At 38.9% G+C, this 19,289-nt stretch overlaps 8 protein-coding genes across 8 annotated transcripts; 7 read left to right on the plus strand and 1 right to left on the minus strand. All coding sequences in view use genetic code 12, as the record gives it.

Annotated features, from left to right (window-relative positions):
• Window positions 1-948: 948 nt before the first annotated feature.
• Window positions 949-2,574, plus strand: YCK2 (serine/threonine protein kinase; the record flags this gene model as incomplete). Its single annotated transcript, XM_036808600.1, has 1 exon — window positions 949-2,574. The coding sequence occupies one exon, from the start codon at window positions 949-951 to the stop codon at window positions 2,572-2,574; it is 1,626 nt and encodes a 541-aa protein (XP_036665321.1).
• A 1,131-nt stretch (window positions 2,575-3,705) lies between these two features.
• Window positions 3,706-4,950, plus strand: CPAR2_806990 (uncharacterized protein; the record flags this gene model as incomplete). The annotated part of the gene is made up of 1 exon (XM_036808602.1): window positions 3,706-4,950. The coding sequence occupies one exon, from the start codon at window positions 3,706-3,708 to the stop codon at window positions 4,948-4,950; it is 1,245 nt and encodes a 414-aa protein (XP_036665322.1).
• Window positions 4,951-5,455: 505 nt separating this feature from the next.
• CPAR2_807000 (class I SAM-dependent methyltransferase) lies at window positions 5,456-6,442 on the plus strand (the record flags this gene model as incomplete). Its single annotated transcript, XM_036808603.1, has 1 exon — window positions 5,456-6,442. The coding sequence occupies one exon, from the start codon at window positions 5,456-5,458 to the stop codon at window positions 6,440-6,442; it is 987 nt and encodes a 328-aa protein (XP_036665323.1).
• A 606-nt stretch (window positions 6,443-7,048) lies between these two features.
• On the plus strand, window positions 7,049-8,044 carry CPAR2_807010 (class I SAM-dependent methyltransferase; the record flags this gene model as incomplete). The annotated part of the gene is made up of 1 exon (XM_036808604.1): window positions 7,049-8,044. The coding sequence occupies one exon, from the start codon at window positions 7,049-7,051 to the stop codon at window positions 8,042-8,044; it is 996 nt and encodes a 331-aa protein (XP_036665324.1).
• Window positions 8,045-8,508: 464 nt separating this feature from the next.
• CPAR2_807020 (E2 ubiquitin-conjugating protein) lies at window positions 8,509-9,348 on the plus strand (the record flags this gene model as incomplete). Its single annotated transcript, XM_036808605.1, has 1 exon — window positions 8,509-9,348. The coding sequence occupies one exon, from the start codon at window positions 8,509-8,511 to the stop codon at window positions 9,346-9,348; it is 840 nt and encodes a 279-aa protein (XP_036665325.1).
• Window positions 9,349-10,624: 1,276 nt separating this feature from the next.
• CHS4 (Chs4p) lies at window positions 10,625-13,015 on the plus strand (the record flags this gene model as incomplete). Its single annotated transcript, XM_036808606.1, has 1 exon — window positions 10,625-13,015. The coding sequence occupies one exon, from the start codon at window positions 10,625-10,627 to the stop codon at window positions 13,013-13,015; it is 2,391 nt and encodes a 796-aa protein (XP_036665326.1).
• Window positions 13,016-13,940: 925 nt separating this feature from the next.
• On the plus strand, window positions 13,941-14,696 carry RCT1 (Rct1p; the record flags this gene model as incomplete). The annotated part of the gene is made up of 1 exon (XM_036808607.1): window positions 13,941-14,696. The coding sequence occupies one exon, from the start codon at window positions 13,941-13,943 to the stop codon at window positions 14,694-14,696; it is 756 nt and encodes a 251-aa protein (XP_036665327.1).
• A 142-nt stretch (window positions 14,697-14,838) lies between these two features.
• On the minus strand, window positions 14,839-17,661 carry KIP3 (tubulin-dependent ATPase; the record flags this gene model as incomplete). Its single annotated transcript, XM_036808608.1, has 1 exon — window positions 14,839-17,661. The coding sequence occupies one exon, from the start codon at window positions 17,659-17,661 to the stop codon at window positions 14,839-14,841; it is 2,823 nt and encodes a 940-aa protein (XP_036665328.1).
• Window positions 17,662-19,289: the final 1,628 nt, after the last annotated feature.

The following is a 19,289-nucleotide window of genomic DNA, read 5'->3' on the forward strand; positions in this document are numbered from 1 at the left end:
CAGTACGCTATTTTTTACAGAGTAGATTTTTCTTTACAAAGGAACGAAATCAGTTCCTTTGTGTACCCTTCTGTGTTTGTCATAATTGAGTATTGTTAGTAGTTGCAAATGACAAATGGCACTCCCCTTGGTCCCCCTGTAGCAACATGTGGATTATGATCTAACTTACATACATTATGGTACCAAATCAGCCACCTTTCTGTAAGAGATTGTAGACATCCAGGATGTCTGCATTTATACCACCTCCTTCTTATGTTGTCGTTGGATGCTGAAATAATAATAGTGGTTCATTTGGTAGCTCTAAATTAGAAATTAGAGCAAAAAAGAAATTTTTAAAATAAAAGCAAAGACAATAAAAGACAGAATCTCAACATCCAACAATCAATCAACAATCAACAATTAAGTGAAAGAAGAAAAAAATTGAACACACCACACACACACACACACACACATATATACACAAACTCAAGGCTATTCAAATCAACTAAATCCACTGAGAGGTACTACTCCACCACCGACTGTTACTACTCTGCACCTAATACACATACCACATTACGAACACATCACTTTAGTTTTTCAGAGGAACCTGTTTTTCAATTTTTGTTTGATTTTCCAAAGTTACTGTGTCATTTTTGGCTTCTTTTTAAACAACACGATTTTATTAACTGGCCAGACTCATCTCATTCACCACTACAGTTCAACATCATACATACAACTAGAATAGATATATTCACAACCTATTACACACTTGGTATTTGATACATTTCAGTGTTGCTTTTGATATTTTCATACCAGCAGCAAACTCAATCATTAAATTTGATTTATTTTTTTTTTCTAACAAACACCATTTAAATTCAACATCCACACAGAGGAGAAGCTTTCAAAGTGCCAAAGAACGACCTCATACGAAAAGTTTAACTTTACACTGGTTTCTGCCCCCGCACCTACATGTCCAATCGTGTAGCCTCACCAACTAATCCAGCCGCATTAGCAGCTGCACAAGCATCGCATAGTCCAGTTATCAATTCTAAAAATTCAGCAACAGCAGCAGCAGCAGCAGCAAAAGGAGCAGTAGCCATGAATCCACATCATCATCACCACTCACAAGCTAATGGTAGTGGTGCACCAATCAATACCGCAGCCGCAGCTGCGGCATCTTCATCAAGCAACTCCAATTCATCAGTCGTTGGCTTGCATTACAAAATTGGTAAAAAGATTGGTGAAGGTTCATTTGGAGTTATATTTGAAGGTACAAATATTATAAATGGAGGACCGGTAGCCATCAAGTTTGAACCTAGAAAAACTGAAGCACCCCAATTAAGAGATGAGTATAGAACTTATAAACATTTACAAGGTTGTGCTGGGATCCCCAATGCATATTATTTTGGTCAAGAGGGTTTACATAACATTTTAGTAATTGATTTGTTGGGTCCTTCGTTGGAAGATTTATTTGATTGGTGCGGAAGAAGGTTTTCAGTAAAGACTGTTGTTCAAATTGCCATACAAATGTTGTCATTGGTGGAAGAAGTACATCGTCATGACTTGATTTACAGAGATATAAAACCAGACAATTTCCTAATTGGACGTCAAGGAATGCCAGATGAAAATAATGTCCATTTAATTGACTTTGGAATGGCAAAACAATATCGTGATCCAAGAACAAAACAACACATCCCATATAGAGAAAAAAAATCATTGAGTGGTACTGCTAGATACATGTCGATAAACACCCATTTAGGAAGAGAACAATCTAGACGTGATGACTTGGAAGCATTGGGTCATGTTTTCTTTTATTTCTTGCGTGGACAATTACCATGGCAAGGTTTGAAAGCCCCCACTAATAAGCAAAAATATGAAAAAATTGGTGACAAAAAGAGAACAACACCAGCAGTTACTCTTTGTGATGGATTGCCTACACAATTTGCTGAATATTTGGATTCAGTAAGGTCATTGCCATTTGATGCTGAGCCCCCTTATGAAGAATATAGGATGTTGTTGGTTTCAGCATTGGATGATTTAGGTCAATCATGTGATGGAGATTATGATTGGATGCATTTGAATGGAGGTAAAGGGTGGGATGCCGCAATTAATAAAAAGCCTAATTTGCACGGATATGGACACCCTAATCCACCAAATGAAAGAGAAAGAAGACATCGTGATCAAAGAAGAAGTAGACAACAACAACAGCAACTGCAACTGCAAGCGCAACAACAGCAACAACAACAGCAATCACAACAACAGTATCAGCAACAATCGAATCAAGCACAATTGAATCAACCACAACTGCAACTGCAATTGTCTGCAGCTCAATTACACCAACAGAAATTGCAACATCTTGTCAATAGGCCATTACCACCAATTAAACAAGAATCAAATTCAGCTTTGCCTACAACTAGTCGGAATGATATGTTAGCAAACAATGGTGGTGGGAATAGTGTTGCTGATGGTGCTGCCGGTGGTGGTAAATACGAAGGATATGGACAATATCAACAACAACAACCACACCAACAACAACATCATCATGATGAAGAAGAGGAGCACAGGGGTTTCTTTTCAAAATTATGTTGTCATTAGTAATGAGTGGAGGAGAAGGAGGTACCGTTCGGTTTCAGAAGACCAATGTTACGTGTTCATCAATGTGATACAGTCTCCCATTTTAATAATGCTGCATTCAAAGTGGGGTCTTTTGTTAGAGCTGAATCAAAAAAAAAAAAATTTAGTTGTTTTTACAACGATATACAGAGATATATTATAATTAATAAACAATGTTTTTTTGAGTGCAATTTCTTTGCCGTGTCATTTGTATCTTCTAATGGGTGTTGAAAATGAGAGGATCTCCTCTTCACTTGCTCTACTCTAGGTTCGGGGTTTTCAAAAAAATTTCCAACCTCGTTTCATTGAACCAAAAAAAATTTCAATGTACCGGCGGATGATAAATAATGGGTACTGACAGCACACAACATTTCTCAAACCGTTCAGTTTCGAATCATGCCCAGCAAAGAGTGAATCATTTCGAGTGAAGTTTTGTATGAGAGGTATATTACAATTGTTGTTGTCGAGTCTTACAAATTGAAGTTAGCTTGTATACTTTAAATGTGCTTCGCTGAAGGAGTTTTGCAAAACAAAGAAGCAAGCGCCTTTCATTATTAAGTACTGCTCTATATATTTAAATTTGGAAAATGCAAGCAGATGCTAAAAAGTAATGGCACACGGACCTATACTCCAGATTGAGGAAGTTCTAATACTATTATATACATTTTTAACCAAATTGAGTCATGATAAAACGATGAAAATTTCATTGCTTGATTTGTCGTTATCTATCAAATCTAGACTACACATCTGTATAAACTTTTCCTTTGTATTCTACGGCTGTTTATATACTAAAACGTAGCTTATCTATCGATTCTATAAAAACACTCTTCGTTTTTGTGTTTAGTAATTGCCACTTTCGAATTGGAATTTTGTGTAATTTTGTCTTTATTTTGTCCTTTTTAAGTATTTCGCAACTATTGTTTCATATTAAAAAAATTTAATAGATAAGTGTATCTTCTCATGGGGTTAGGAAATTGTAGTATAAATAGGGGAGAATCCAGTAGAGGTCACCCACAGTCCTTGTCTTTCTTGTGTTACTTCTTTGCTCCGTACCCTTTTCTCAACTAAACATTCTATTCCCCTAACTAACGAAACTTATACACAGAATTAACGATGGCCACTGTTGCTACTACCAGTACTAAGACTGTTCCTAACTATCAAGATATATTGGACGGTAACATTCATAAAAAGGTTCCGCTTGAAACATATATTTCCCAATTAGAACCACTTTGCAAAGCAACAGCCAGCAAATTTCCAACAACATCAACACCGATTTCAACTTCTTATTCCATCACCGCAGTCAACCCCGAATTTGATCCATTGGTCCATTTACTGTACTATGCCAATGGAATAACTGGTAGAGATCAATACAACAATACACGTAGATTATCATTGGAACAATTGAGACTTTCAAACCCACAATTGCAAATTTCGCCCATAGGAGTATCAGATCCATTCCCATTATTTACTAAAGAAGCAATCGATATTATGCGTAGTGAACTATTGGCGAAGGAGAATTTCTTAAAGTATGCTCGTTATTGTCATAGTTCAACCACTGGGATGGATTGTGTTGTGAGAGGATACGTTAAGGATAACGAAGGACATGTCAACTGTCAATTCATACACGATGCTTGGACTCATCCAGCTACAATGGAGCTTGTTTCGAAAATGGCTGGGGTCGATTTGGAAATTGTTATTGATTTTGAAATTGCTCATGCTAATATTTCAATGAAGGCTCCTGAAGAAGCTGATGCTGAAGTTGCTAAACACGAGGCGAAGGTGGAGAGAATGAGTGAAAGAAAGGAGTCTACATCTTCAACCAGGTCAGGTGATGATATTCGTGCGGTTGTGGGTTGGCATCATGATTCTTACCCATTTGTTTGCGTGTTGATGCTCAGTGACACCACAAACATGATTGGGGGTGAAACATCGCTCCGTATGGGCAATGTATTGGACGATGAAGACCAAGAGATTGCCATTGTTCCTGGTCCAAAGCAAGGTTCAGCTTGTGTATTACAAGGCAGATTAATTGAACACATTGCACCAGCGCCTCAAGGGTTGAGTGAACGTATCACCATGGTTACAAGCTACCGTGCTCGTGATCCAGCTTTACCTGATACTAGTGTTTTAGATACTGTTAAGCCCGAAGTCAATTTTGGGTCTCGGTATCATGAATTTTATCAACAATGGATCAATTATCGTTGTGATTTAATGAAGCGAAAGTTGGATTTGATTAAGCTCGGCGCTATGGCTGAAATAGACGGTGGCAAAAAGGTGTTTGATAAAGACAAGATGGTTGAGAACTTGAAAGACTTGGAGGAGTATGCTAGAGTAACTTACGCAGAAATGCTTTGTTGAGGAACCCGTTTGTACTAAAAAGGCTCTCGCAACTTCTCATCTCTTTTATGTACAATTTAAAGTTTTGATTCTTCGCTGAGGCTTTATATAGTGTTTTCGTTTCTGGTAAACTTCATAGCATTATTGTTTAACAATACGTCTTCCATTGCTCACTTCTCTTCTCTACCGAGGCTTTGATGAACAAGTATACCAGCTGGGACTTATCATGACCTCTAGCGTGCGTAAGCTCGTATTCTTTGATTGTCGTAAAATTTATAGCCTCTATCGGGATGTACGTAAAGAATTACCTGATTAGGTATCAGCCGATTTCACACTATGTTTACGTAATATGACGGGAGAGATGTTGAGTATAAATAACGAGTCAAATTCTCACAACACGGTAAAAGTCAATCCAGCCCTACACTACTTCAATTGACGACGAGTGCTATCTGTTAGACACTTTATTTGTCATTACATTTATTTCCTACCATAGCTTGTCGTACAACCAGACTATATCAATTACAACATGACAGGTGCTGAAACCGAATCAACGCAGGCCCATCAACATGCGGTTGAGTTAAACAGGCAAGCTTTTGACGAAGTACTCGCCAAGAAATATGACAAGAAGGAAACGCAGATCTTGATGGCATACTTATTCGTCAAACATATCTTGGAATTCGATCTCAATGTTCCAGTGAAGAGAAAGACTCTTGAGGAATCGGAGCCATTGTTGGGAGATGCTCACTTACCATTCAGTGGATTTAACAAAGAAGATACTTTACCTGATCCAGCCACGTATTTGGAAAAATACCCACATTCAATTTTCCGTCCTGGTATGAAGTTGATGGATTTCGCATGTGGGACTGGTATGGTTACTGAGTTGTTTGTTCCCTACTTAACTGGTAATGATGATGGAGTCAAGAGTGAGATTGTTGGTGTTGATATTGGAACTACATTTTTGAAGTACTTTAATCAAAGAGCCTCTAAGTTGAGTAATGATAAGGTGTCAATGAAATCATACGAGTACGATGTTCTTGATTCAAATATACAACCAGAATTGACTAAGTTCAACAATTACTTTGATTTCATATTCTCCACCATCTCCTACCACCATATTCACAATTATCAACAAGTTACCAAAAAGCTAGTTGATTTTTTGAAACCTGGTGGATGGATGTTTATCATTGATTTCTACAACGAGGATGTTGAAGATATCGACGAGACAGATGAACGTTCCTTATCCAATGAAGTCCAACACATGGGGGGTTTGAAAATTGATAAATTGAATCACACATTGGGTGAATATTCTGGATTGGTTAACGTTTCTAGTGCTCGTGAATTTCGCGCAAACTTGTGGCAACCTGATGTTTTCATTCGCAGTCATAGTACTAAAGCTATGGTGGATAAGATGAATGATGGCGAGTTGGAAAGTAAAGAGATTGAAGGGCAGATGAATTACCTTGTTGAAACTAGTTTTATTTTCGCAATTGGTCAGAAACCGGGAGCTACATAAAGAGGAGGAGATGCGGGTGGAAATAATGGGCACCAGGGGTGATTGCCCTGGATGTGCAGATGCTGTAAATAGAAGCATGTACACGGTACTACAGTCACTAGAAACGACGTTTTTACATTTGTAATCTTTTCACACCAAGAAAATTTAACAACAACTCTTGATTCTTTCTTAGACGATAGCTTTTAGTAAATGAATGGTAAAAATCTCAATTTTTACTCCTTTGCTCATTCCACTGGAAGTGCGACTCCTAGTAACTCGGACAAACTTGGATGGGGCAAAAGTGTTCTACATTAAAGTTGACGAGCAGACAGACTTTACGCGCAGCATAGATGAAGAGAGGGTGTCGAAGATGCAAACAACAAATACTCATGCAAAGCCCCCGGTTCCAACCAATTCAAGTATTGTATTTCGCGATCAAAGTGGGTTATATAACGCAATAAACCCTTACCAAATTTGGAAAGTCCGAAATGTCTCAAAATATACAACCGCCATAGAGTGTTGAAAAAGAAAAAAATCAGACAATAAATAGATTATATACCCCACTAAAAAATTGGTTGAAACAATTGCATATTTGACTTCACCAAACATCGACTTCTTCGCACAACAATGACTACCTCCACCTCATCATCTGGTGATGCCCATCAACAAGCAATTGCCGAAAACAAACGCGCATTTGATGAAGCGTTTGCTCAAAAGTATGAGAAACGAGAATCGCAAATCTTGCTCAGTTATCTATTTGTTAAACATATGTTGGAGTTTGATTTAAGTGTGCCTGTCAAGAGGAAGAGCTTGGAGGAGTCAGAGCCAGTACTAGGCGATGCTCATTTACCATTGAATGGATTTACCAAGGAGAACACATTGCCTGATGTCGATACTTATTTGGACAAGTTCACCAATTCAATCTTTCGCCCTGGTATGAAAATTTTGGATTTTGCTTGTGGGACAGGAATGGTTACTGAGTTATTAGTACCTTATCTTACAAATAAAAGTGGCGATGATGTCAAGAGTGAGATTGTTGGTATTGATATTGGAACTACATTTTTGAAATACTTTAACCAAAGAGCCTCTAAGTTGAGTAATGATAAGGTGTCAATGAAATCATACGAGTACGATGTTCTTGATTCAAATATACAACCAGAATTGACTAAGTTCAACAATTACTTTGATTGCATCTTTTCCACAATCTCCTACCATCATATTCACAATTATCAGCAAGTTACCAAAAAATTGGCGGAGTACTTGAGACCTGGTGGATGGATGTTTATTATTGATTTTTATAATGAAGACGTTGAAGAAATTGATGCATTGTCCAATGAGAATAGAGACATAGCTCATGGTGTGCAACACATGGGTGGATTGAAAATTGACAAGTTGAATCATACATTGGGTGACTTGGCGGGGTTAATCAATGTCTCCAGTGCAAGAGAGTTTCGCACATATTTATGGCAACCCAAAGAGTTTATATTGAATCATTCGAAACAATCAATGGTTGATAAAATGAATGCTGGTGAGTTGGAACAAAAGGATATTGATGGAGAAGTAAATTATTTGATTGAAACTAGTTTGATTTATGCAATTGGACAAAAACCGGAAAAGAAGTAAATGGCAGTGGCGTTTTGTTGAAGGTTAGGATTACATAATGAGGTTAGCTTTCGTCGTTTATATTAGATATGAAAGGTTTAGATAGAAGTATGCTTATATGAAATAAAGTATTGCAAAAGTAGTGTCGTACATTGTGTGTACTTCCGACATTGGTTATAAAAAGAAAAGAAACAGTTGCGACATTCAAATTGCCAACGGAAAAAAAAAAAAGCAATTTTGTGTTTGTAATAATACACATAATACCAAATTTCAAAATCATCAAAATTCTAAAATCACACTACCATTACAATCCACACAACATACAACCACTACATTCTTCTTTTCTTTGCTCCAATAGAAGAAGAAGCTATACAACAACCTGCTTTTGCCCGTGACTTACATCCAAATATATACCCTTCTAGTTTTCAACTTATTACCACTATATCGAACTCCTCCAACCTGTACCCCTATTTCTTTTTCTAGTTATGGCCTCAAGACAATCACAAAGACGATTAACCAAGGAATATAAAGCTATTCAACTAACACCACCACCATACATCACAGCCAAGCCCAACGATGAAAACGTATTGGAATGGCACTATATCATCACAGGGCCACCCAACACTCCATTTGAGCATGGTCAATACCATGGGTTATTGAGATTTCCCCAAGAATACCCATTCAAACCACCTTCGATATCAATGATTACTCCCAATGGACGATTTGCTTGTAATACAAGATTATGTTTATCAATGAGTGATTACCATCCAGATACTTGGAATCCTGCTTGGAGTGTAGCGACAATATTGACAGGTTTACTTAGTTTTATGACTGGTGATGAATCGACAACGGGGTCAATTACAACATCGGAGAATGTGAAGCGAAAATTGGCTCGTGATAGCAAGAAGTGGAATGTGAGAGAGAACCCCAGGTTTGTCAAACAGTTTCCTGATGTCGTTAAGCAAAATAAAGAGGAAATTGCCCGTGCTGAACAAGAACAAGAGGCAGAAAGACAAAGGCAGTTAGCAAATGGTGATGGTGGTGTTGGTGTTGGTGCAAATGGCGCAAGCGCAGGTGCAGAGAAGGCTATTGATTTGTCTCAGTTGGACAAGTTGGATCCTGAAGATAGAGCTAGGTTGTTGATTGAGCATGAAAGGCAGTTGTCGGTAGTCAATAAAGCGGGTGCCAAAGGAACCGTCGGTGGTGGTGCCGCAGGAACAGGAGGAGCAGGAGGTGGCGGTAGCTTTGGTAGCTTGACTGCTCTAGTGGGGATACTAGTTGCCGCTTTATTTGCTGCTTACTTCGGTATCATGAAGACAGGTTGAGAGTAGTCAATAAGAGTATGTTAATATAGAAATGCTTGCACTTTGAAGATAATGTAGTTGAGATATCGTGGCGTTAAAAGTGTCTCTGTCTCTGATTAAGCTACATTCTCGGATTCCTTTTTCTATGTGGATTACTTTTTGCCGGAGTTAAACCAAATATTTCTCAGCTCCGATCTACACAGCCCATTGTCACATGTGCTGATGTTGTCGCAATTTTACAAAAGAATGCGACAGAATTACGTAGATAGGTGTGCTACTTTGCGTTGTTACAGATGTGTATTTTAGCCACTGAAACACGCTTTTACTTTCGTATATACTGAGAAACGTAACTAAACGCCTTGCTTTCTGAAAGTACCTCTTACTTCGAATACGAAATTATCGGTTTCATCATAGATGGCGGGAACAGAGGAGGGCACAAAGAAGTAGATTTTACTTCAGCCCAACATAACATAAAAAAAAATAGAGAGAAGCAGATCCACTATTGAAACTTGGTCTTTTTGTTTTCGTATCGTTTTGATTATACTTGTACTTAACTTTACTTTACTTTGCCTTCATCTTTTTTGACAGCCACATTGCTTTACAGAACAAGACATTAAAAAGACCCTTTCTTTTCTCACGTAGTTTTACAAATAAATGTTCATTTATAGAGACTATGACTAGATACGATCAAGCTTACAAGTTGTTCTGAATTTTTCGTTTCGATTCTGGTTCCATTTTCTCTTTTTGCTTGTTTCTTGTTCTTTTTATATAACACGTTGTACGTTATACTTTGCACTTTGCACTCTGCACACCTTCCTTACTCGAACAAATTAAAAACACAACTAAGAAAACACACAGTTTTGTATAAACTCTATCATTGATTACTAAATATTAACCACTGACTGCGAGCTACTACTGGTGCTTTAATACTAACTGCTACTAGCTACTACTAAGTACCAACTACTCACCTTTAACTACCGACTACTACTTTCAGTTTTAAACTTAGTTTGATTCTTTTTTTGTTTTAACTTTTATATTTTTATTTTATTTTTATTTTTATTTTTTATTTTTTATTTTTTTTATTTCTTTTGGCAAAGGAATTTTTTTTCGTCTTAATTGGAGAAAAAAATCCTTTTCCTTTCTCTCTGTCTCTGTCGTAGAAAGCCAAACCTTAGAGCAATTAGAACCGGCTAACCATTTCACCCACCCACGTTAGGCTTATTCTATAGACCATAGACTAGAAAGAGAAAGGCTTTAACAACACCCTCCAACTTCCCCGCTAGATGTTACACCAATAATGAGTTCTGGTTCCTCACATCCTTATCGTCAAGTTACATCTTCCAATAGTAGTGCAACAACAACCGCTACAACTGCAACCACAGCCACTACTACTACTCCATATCCACTTCTGGACTTCAATCAAGCTAGTCAAAGTGATCCTTCTGATAGTTCACCCAGTATGACTGAAGTTACTTCAGGTATGGAGGATTTGCATTTACCGCCAAATCATAATCCCAAACCATATATACCGCACCAGCAAGAGCAGATGCAAATGCAGCTGCAGCTGCAGCTGCAACAGCAATACGGACAAGAACGGGCTCAGCAATTTCAATATGAACCTATTCCTCCGCCACAGCATCAGTATCAATACCCACAGCAACCTCAATATCAACCGCAATACCAACAACAGCAAAATAATGCGCGTCATGCCTCAGCGCCACAGCATCAGCCACATCAGCAACCACAACAACAGCCACAACAGCACTCGTCGGCTCAGAGACAAAAGTATAGAAGTTTGTTGGCCAATGATGATGGCTCTGAGAAACAACAACGGTTATCAAGTTTACCCACTCACTTGATGCCAAATCTTTCTCATTCATCTTCGGGAAACTCCTCGCCCAAGCTGGGAGGGCAATTGTCGCCAAATGAGCAACATTTTTACCAGCAGGAGGAGCAACAGCAACAACAATACCAGCAACTGCACTATCAGCAAGTCCCTGACTCAGCAGTATATGAATCCCCAAAGATTGGCGTCACATCACCATCTTCGGCTCCATACCCAGTGTATGACTCGACTCCTGCATCACCACCGCCGGTTTTTGCATCCAAAGACAATGGTATAACGTCCCCACCATCAAATCCATTATCAGCCACCTCATCAGTGGTTAATTTCAATCTCAACAACAATGCCAATACCAACAATTTGGATCATCAAGTATTTAGTAGGTCGGAAAACAACTTGAGTGCACCATCACTTGCCGTATCTACTTCTAAATATGGACATAATCGTTCAGTTTCATCTACATCATCATTCTTCTATGATCGTAATGATAACTCGTCAATGATTGATTTCAATCAAAATGTGATTCAACTGTACCTTGGCTCAAACTCGGCAAATTTGATGCCTAGAATCAAGACTTTGGAGTTGTATCGCAAAAATGCCAAAAAATCAAATGATCCCAATGTATTGTTTCAATACGCTCAATATATGTTGCAAACTGCATTGATGTTGGCGGCTGAATCCACAAACAATACAACAACATCGACATTGACTAATACTACAGGGTCATCGGGTGATAACACGCCAATCAACAATAGGTCAATTGAAAATTCACCACGTAAGCCCGACACCTCCAATAAAGACAAACACAAGAAGAACAAATCAATTGATTTTTCATCTATTGAAGTGGAAGGAAATGAAAAAAAATTACGCAAAGCATTCTTGAAGGAGGCGGTGTACTACTTGAAAAAATTATCCGACAAGGGGTACACTGAAGCTCAATATTTATTAGGGGATGCTTATAGTTCAGGAGCATTGGATAAGATTGATAATCGAGATGCTTTTATACTTTTTCAAGCAGCTGCCAAACACGGACATATTGAAAGTGCATATCGTACTAGTTATTGTTACGAGGAAGGGTTAGGCACGGGTAGAGATGCCCGAAAAGCGGTTGAATATTTGAAAATTGCTGCTTCAAGAAATCACCCGGCAGCAATGTATAAATTGGGTGTTTACTCTTTTTACAATCGAATGGGATTACCTAATGACATGAATACTAAAAAAATGGGGATCAAATGGCTTACGAGAGCTACTAATGTTGCTACAGAATTGACAGCTGCAGCTCCATACGAATTGGGTAAATTATACTACCATGGTTTCAAAGATATCGTGTTACAAGATGTTAAATATGCATTGGAATTGTATGCACAAGCGGCATCATTGGGTCACACACAATCAGCAGCGATATTGGGTCATCATTATGAAGTTGGCGAAGTTTTACCCCAGGATTCCAACTTGTCCATCCATTACTATACACAGGCTGCATTGGGAGGTGATCCTAATTCAATGTTGGCCATGTGTGCATGGTATCTTGTGGGATCAGATCCATATTTGCCTAAAGACGAGCAAGAAGCGTTTGAATGGGCCAAACGTGCGGCTCTGTGTAATTTGCCCAAGGCGCAATTTGCCTTAGCTAATTTTTATGAAAAGGGTATCGGATGTATCAAGAATACTAAAGAAGCACAGGCTTGGTATACTAGAGCCGCTGAAAATGGTGATGCCAAGTCATTGACTCGATTGACTGATAAAGAAGTTGTTGCTAGGATTCAAAAAAAGTTGAAAAAGAGACCTGTTGTTAACCATGCTGATGGAAGCGCGGCTCAAGAGAAGGACTGTGTTATTATGTAGGTGAGAAGAGGAGTGAAGGGGATTGGGGATGTCGGTGTTGTGAAGGACGAGTGAATCTGTTTATGTGTAAGTACACTGTTGAAACAATCTTACATGTTTACAGAGCAAAAGCTTAGAGACGTAGGTAGATAAATATTTGGGTTCAAACTCTAATTTCTAATCTCGCTTGGGATCGACCGGTGATGGCATAGTTGGGCGTTCATGATCAATGGTGCAAGGCTGATGTTAAAAAACACGATGCATATACACTGCGCCATTACGTATCATTCAAAGATACACATTTCCGTAGTGTATAAATGTGGCCCTTTTAGTGTTGAGTTTTTGTGATTCGATCGAACAATTAGAAGGACTGCCAAGACAGGTGCGTGTCGTACTCAAAAAACTGAAAAGAATAAAACAAAACCAATCTGTCAATTACATCATTCATTTATATAAAAACATTGCAACCAATGAAACTAAGCCATTCCTTATAAAGAGCACATCGAACTAACAAAACAGTGGTGATAATTCTCTAACAAGCTGACGTCAGCTTAGCTACAACTGTGCATAGACGTGACGTCGATATAAAACTACTCTGAATGACTTTACAAACAATGTGAGCTACAAATTAGATCAGGTCACGTGTAGTTCTTTTCTTACCCTTTAAAGTTGTGCATATAGTGGAAGTTACTCTCTCCATGTACAGGAATATTGCTGCAAACTTACACAAAGCCCCTTTATTCTCCCCCTTTGTCATTTGTAGCAATTTCATTTCAGCATTCAATCACCGAAAATTTCAAAATGGAAAAAGCCTCCCCATATTCATCAAACGCCACGTTTCAAGTTTTGTTTAAAAAAGTATAAATATCAATTGAAAGTCTTCAATATTTCTATAATTTTCACAAACTTATATCCTATTATTCAATAAACTCAATTGGTTTAGATCATGTCAGCTAACGATTTCTATTCATCAGGTAACCAAGGCGAATATACCCCACAGGGAGGTAACAATAACAACAACAGCCAAGACAATCGTGGAAGTGGTGGCAACAATGGCGAACAACAAGATAGAGGATTCCTCGGTGGTGTTGCCGGAAGTGTTCTTGGCGGCATTGCCGGTGACAAAGCCGGTGGTCAAAATCACGGCACATTAGGTACTGTGTTGGGAGTTCTTGGTGGTGCTGTTGGTGGAAGCAAATTGCAAGATGAATATAAAGAACACAAGGATGAAAAGAAGCATCATAACAATAACGGCGGTGGTGGATTCTTTGGAGGTAACAGCAGTGGCCGTAACGACAGTGAATATGGTGGTGGTCAAGGTGGTTACGGTGGTGGTCAAGGCGGTTACGGTGGTGGTCAAGGCGGTTACGGTGGTGGTCAAGGTGGCTACGGTGGTGGTCAAGGTGGCTACGGTGGTGGTCAAGGTGGCTATGAAGGTGGCTACGGTGGTGGTCGTAATGAAGGTGGCTACGGTGGTGGTCGTAATGAAGGCGGTGGAAACTTTGGTTACGGCGGTGGTCGTGATGAAGGACGTCACCATGGCGGTGGTGGTCATCACGGTGGCTTTGGTGGTCAAGGTGGGTACGGAGACAGAATGGAAGAAGGTCGTGGAGGTAGAAGTGGTTTCGGTGGTGGATCAGGTGGACCAGGTGGGTACGGAGACAGAATGGAGGAAGGTCGTGGAGGTAGAGGTGGTTGGTAAATCAAATTGTGTTGTGTACGATAAACCCCACGCCTTAATGGTTGTTACGATTTTATAGTTGATTTGGAATACTACAACAAAATCTAATGGAATAGTTTCAGATATGTATGGTTAAAACTCTATTCTCTATAATCACTTTCTTCTAATCAGTATTTTGCAGCATCACCTTAGAAGCAGCCAGTCTATTTAATAATGATGACTTCAGCTCAGTCAAATTGAAACTATGTAAAGGTGGTGGATGCAGATGCAGCTGTGGAGGAAATGGTGGTGGTGGTTTTACCGGAGTCGCATCACTCGAAGCTTGAGTGGGTTGCAGTTTATCACCACCACTGTATTGGTCGTTTCGTGTGAATGAGTCACTTCGCATCAATGGTACTTTTGGTAATGGTGGTGAACTCATTTGTAAATCATCATCTTGTGAAATATCGAAAAATTGAACTTGTTTATTGTTACTCATTGGTGAATCCAAATCTTGATCAATTAGGATGGAGTTATTACCATCTTCTTGAAACATCAATCCCGAGTTGTTTTGAAAACTAGAATCATTCATACTGATATCTTCTGGTGCTGGTGCATCGTCGGGTGCGTCAGCCTCTTCCTCTGCCACCACCTCTGCCTCTGCAGCAGGCGTAGGCAACGCTAGTTGGTTCCTCTTTTTGTTATAGGTGGTGGTGGACGACGAAGTGGGTAGTCTCAATGATCGTTTTATTTTACTGTTTGGTGATGTCTTTGATCGTTTACCCAATGGTTTGCGTGCTTCGCGAGGAGGTGATGTCATCAGAGTAGTAGATCTTCCATTGGTTCGTGGCTTTTTAAATAATTGAGTAGGGTATGCGTTTTCATCATTGGCAAGACGTACTATATCCCCACCATCATTGTACTCCTTCCTACTGGTGTTGCCATCGTCATCCCAAATTTTATTTCGTAGATAATCCAAAGCAAATTTTTCAAAAACACCATCAAATGTCCCATTCACAAGTTTTTCCAACCCATCAAGCAAGTCTTGTAAGATTGCATCATCTTTATTGGCAGCGCCACCCCCACAATGACTTGCCAAGTGAGTAGCCACGGCCCACGGTGTACGATAAAATTGAGCAAGTGAGTAGATCAAGTGATCATATAATGCCGATGATTTCACCAATATTTCCAGCTGCAAATCATCACGTATAGATTGAATTAGCTGATCATAGATCACCGAATGATACACTGTCCAATCGGGCTCATCATTCACCAACCTTTTCAAAACTCGTTCTGCAGATTCGCCCAAAATATGATCAATTTCTGTATGTTGTCTGTATTGAGATTCAATTTGCCAGATTTGATTATCAATTTTGGACAAAATCTGTTCACACAAATCGTAAATATTGGAAATTAATTGATCACTTTGCAGTTTTAAAATTGATGATTGTCGTGTTTGGTGAAATTGTTGTTTCCCTTCAAGTATAATTTCAATTTCAATTTTTTGCCGCAATAGCACTTTTCTCTTGGCCAACATGAATATCTTTTTCGATTTGTCAAGATTGTACTTTGAGATGTTTCGTTTGACTGATGTGATAGTATCTTGAAGTAATTGGAAAATTTGTACTTCGACTTTTTTCCTCTTGTCCAAGGTGACATCAACAATTTGATTCTCCCGTGCCCGTAACTCCTCGATTTCTTGCTTTTGCTCGGTAATCATCTTCAAATAGGATCCCACATGACGATCCAAGTTATGTTGGTTCCTTATCAATTTGGTCTTGATCTCTTTAGCTCTATCGGCATATTTTAAAGTGTTCAAAGTTTCATCATAATGCTGACTACTGGGTGAGACACATACAATCATGACAGTTTTGCAATTACCTCCAAGGGAAAATTTTAACAATCTCGTCAATTTTGAATCGCGATATGGAATATGATTACGACGCCTTGGGTCGCATAATGCATTGATACAATTCCCTAGAGCCAACAACGATTTGTTGATGTTTGCTCCTTCGTTCAATCTTGCTCCTCGGTTTTTGGTAGCTGCTGCTCGTTCACTTCCTGCCAAATCTATAATCGATAACGTGGCAAATGTATGCTCCTCTTTGACATCACCAGTGCGGTTCTTTTGATCGATATTGATTTGCAATACTGCGTGTGATCGACTTGACGTTGCATTGGCTTCAGTCGGACTTGATGTACGATTGGCATTACCAGCCATAATCAAATGCATCACTTCTTCCACTGATTCTGGTCTATGTCGCGATAGATTGGATACAGAAATCTTGTTGTTTGAATCTTCTCTAATTATTAGCTTCTTAAAATCAGTATCTGGATTGAGTAAATCACGAATGGTTTCGTTGTAAATTTCTAGATACGATAGACTAACATCAATGATCTTGGTATCACTTAGGTCCCCAATTCTTTCATACAACTCTTTCATTGTTAAAAAAATCACCCCGGGATAGTCAGGTGTGCCGGAAATGGTATGCGTTTTACCACATCCTGTTGCCCCATATGCAAAAACAGTGGCATTATATCCATCCAAAACTGAATCTAGCAATGGCCGCGTAGTGCTCTGATACACATCATTTTGAGATGCATCCTCATCGAATAATCTATCAAATACAAACTTGTGTTCCCTTATTCGTGATCCTTTAAAACTATTGGGAAAGGCATTCTTTTGCATTTTTGCCAAAGGATTGGTCTCAGGAGGGTCGAATATCAACATTCGATCATCAACAACATTGACAATTTTTCTTATACCTGATTGATTAAGAAATCTCTGCTTCGTTGGGGTGTTATTAGTGGAGGCATTGTTGTTTATATTATTCCCATCGGTAAAACATCCATCTCCAAGAAAGAAGTCATCATCATCCGGTTTCACAAGACGATTACTTTCGTTATCTGTAAATGGTCGAACCCTAACTGCAACTGAGATTGAAGATTGTTTAATTCCTGAGGAGTATGTGTTTGTGGACGCAGACGTAGACGTTTTCGAATCCATAACATTTATACGTCTTGTGAAGGGGGTGGTGCTAGTAATAGTGAGAAAGGGATATGTATGATCGAAGTTGTATAAGATCCAGTCGTTTGATAAGAATGTAGTGTGTGGGGATACGTGCTTCTACTTTTGCTGCCGACTTTTGCTCTTGATTTCCTCTCTTCTATTGTTTACCTTTTTTTTTTTTGTCCTTCTGCAAAAACCAAAAGAGGAAGGATCTCTTCACGCGCGTCGGATATATGTTTCACGGTCTCCCCAAGTAGGGAAAATCTATATAGTAGAAGAACAGAAGGTGGTCATTTGAACATTCTGTTTTTGGTATTGATTGCTACACACGAATTGCAGTGCAGTTCAGTCTGCTTCATTCTCTCTACTGGTACCTCCATTTCAGTAGTGCGATATATCCAGCTAGATTATATATTAATTTCAATGCGCCGATACTTCTATCATTGTAGCCGCGCCTGAGTGGCATCTTCCAAACTAAACTCACCTTCTCCCACAATCACAACATTCCCACTCTGAAGCTCGTTGAAATGAGTGTGGATAGTAATGATTTTTGTTCATCATAAGATGAACAAAGTGAAAGCCCAGCCAGATTTGATCAAGCACATCATCAATGCACAACCTACCAAAACTCAATCCTACTTTGGTCGGCATTCGAAAAAAGTAAATGGCCAAGCTTAGTGATGGTTATGGTGAGAGTATAATATTGTACCCCAAATTGGGTGACATTATCAAGATAAAATATATCAGTCACCTAATCTATAGGGAAGTCTTTGGGATACACAACTGACTCATCATAAAGTCCTTCCATTTCTAAGCTAAAGTTTTATTTCAATTCAGTTGGTCCTAGAATTGCTCTCCATCATATGTTCTTTAAAGTCAAGATATTGCTCCATAGTCATGTAAAAGTGTATGCGTCTCAGCATTAAAAAGAACCCTTGTCGACAATTTAAAATACAAACGTTGGCATTATAATCTGACAAGCAAATAGAAAAATCACCGTCGTTTCTCATCACTGATGCATGGAAAATACTGAGGTGAAAGCCATCTGTGCATTGACGTGAGAAAATTAGGAAATGCATGCTGATGGGTATAAGACAATTTTCGACAGCAGTCCAAATGTTTAATAAATGTATGAAGCCAATGTATTCCAATACCAGGTCCTTAATGCATTCAAAATCAAGAATCAAGAATACATCAGAGGTATCTTTTGGAATACTTGCGTTTAACCTGACGAAAAGTAAAATGTTAAACTTGGTTATCAACTTCTTAATGTGTTTTTAACCAATTTTTATCTTGCACGGTTTTCATACAAGTCGAATAAATTTTGCGACCCGAAGCGGTGGTAATAAGCAAGTTTTCGCTATTGTCTTCTCTCTATACGTCGCCAATACCACTTAAAGCAAATACTTTAAACAGTTCCCGCTAGGGCATTACCTTGAGCCATTTAATAACGGTGGTTCTTGGCACGGATAACAAGCTTGCAGATATTCGAAGCACTCTACACAATATATCGATTGGCAAGTCCCTTTTCCTTCAGCTCGATAGTTGGGGGAGGGGAGAAACTATAGTGCAATGAAACTTTTTCGAATGAGAAGCGAGTCTGTGAAGCAGCGGTAATCATGGAG

Source organism: Candida parapsilosis, contig 005807 (genome assembly GCF_000182765.1).
Source record: "Candida parapsilosis strain CDC317 annotated contig 005807".
Lineage (NCBI taxonomy): Eukaryota > Fungi > Ascomycota > Pichiomycetes > Serinales > Debaryomycetaceae > Lodderomyces > Lodderomyces parapsilosis.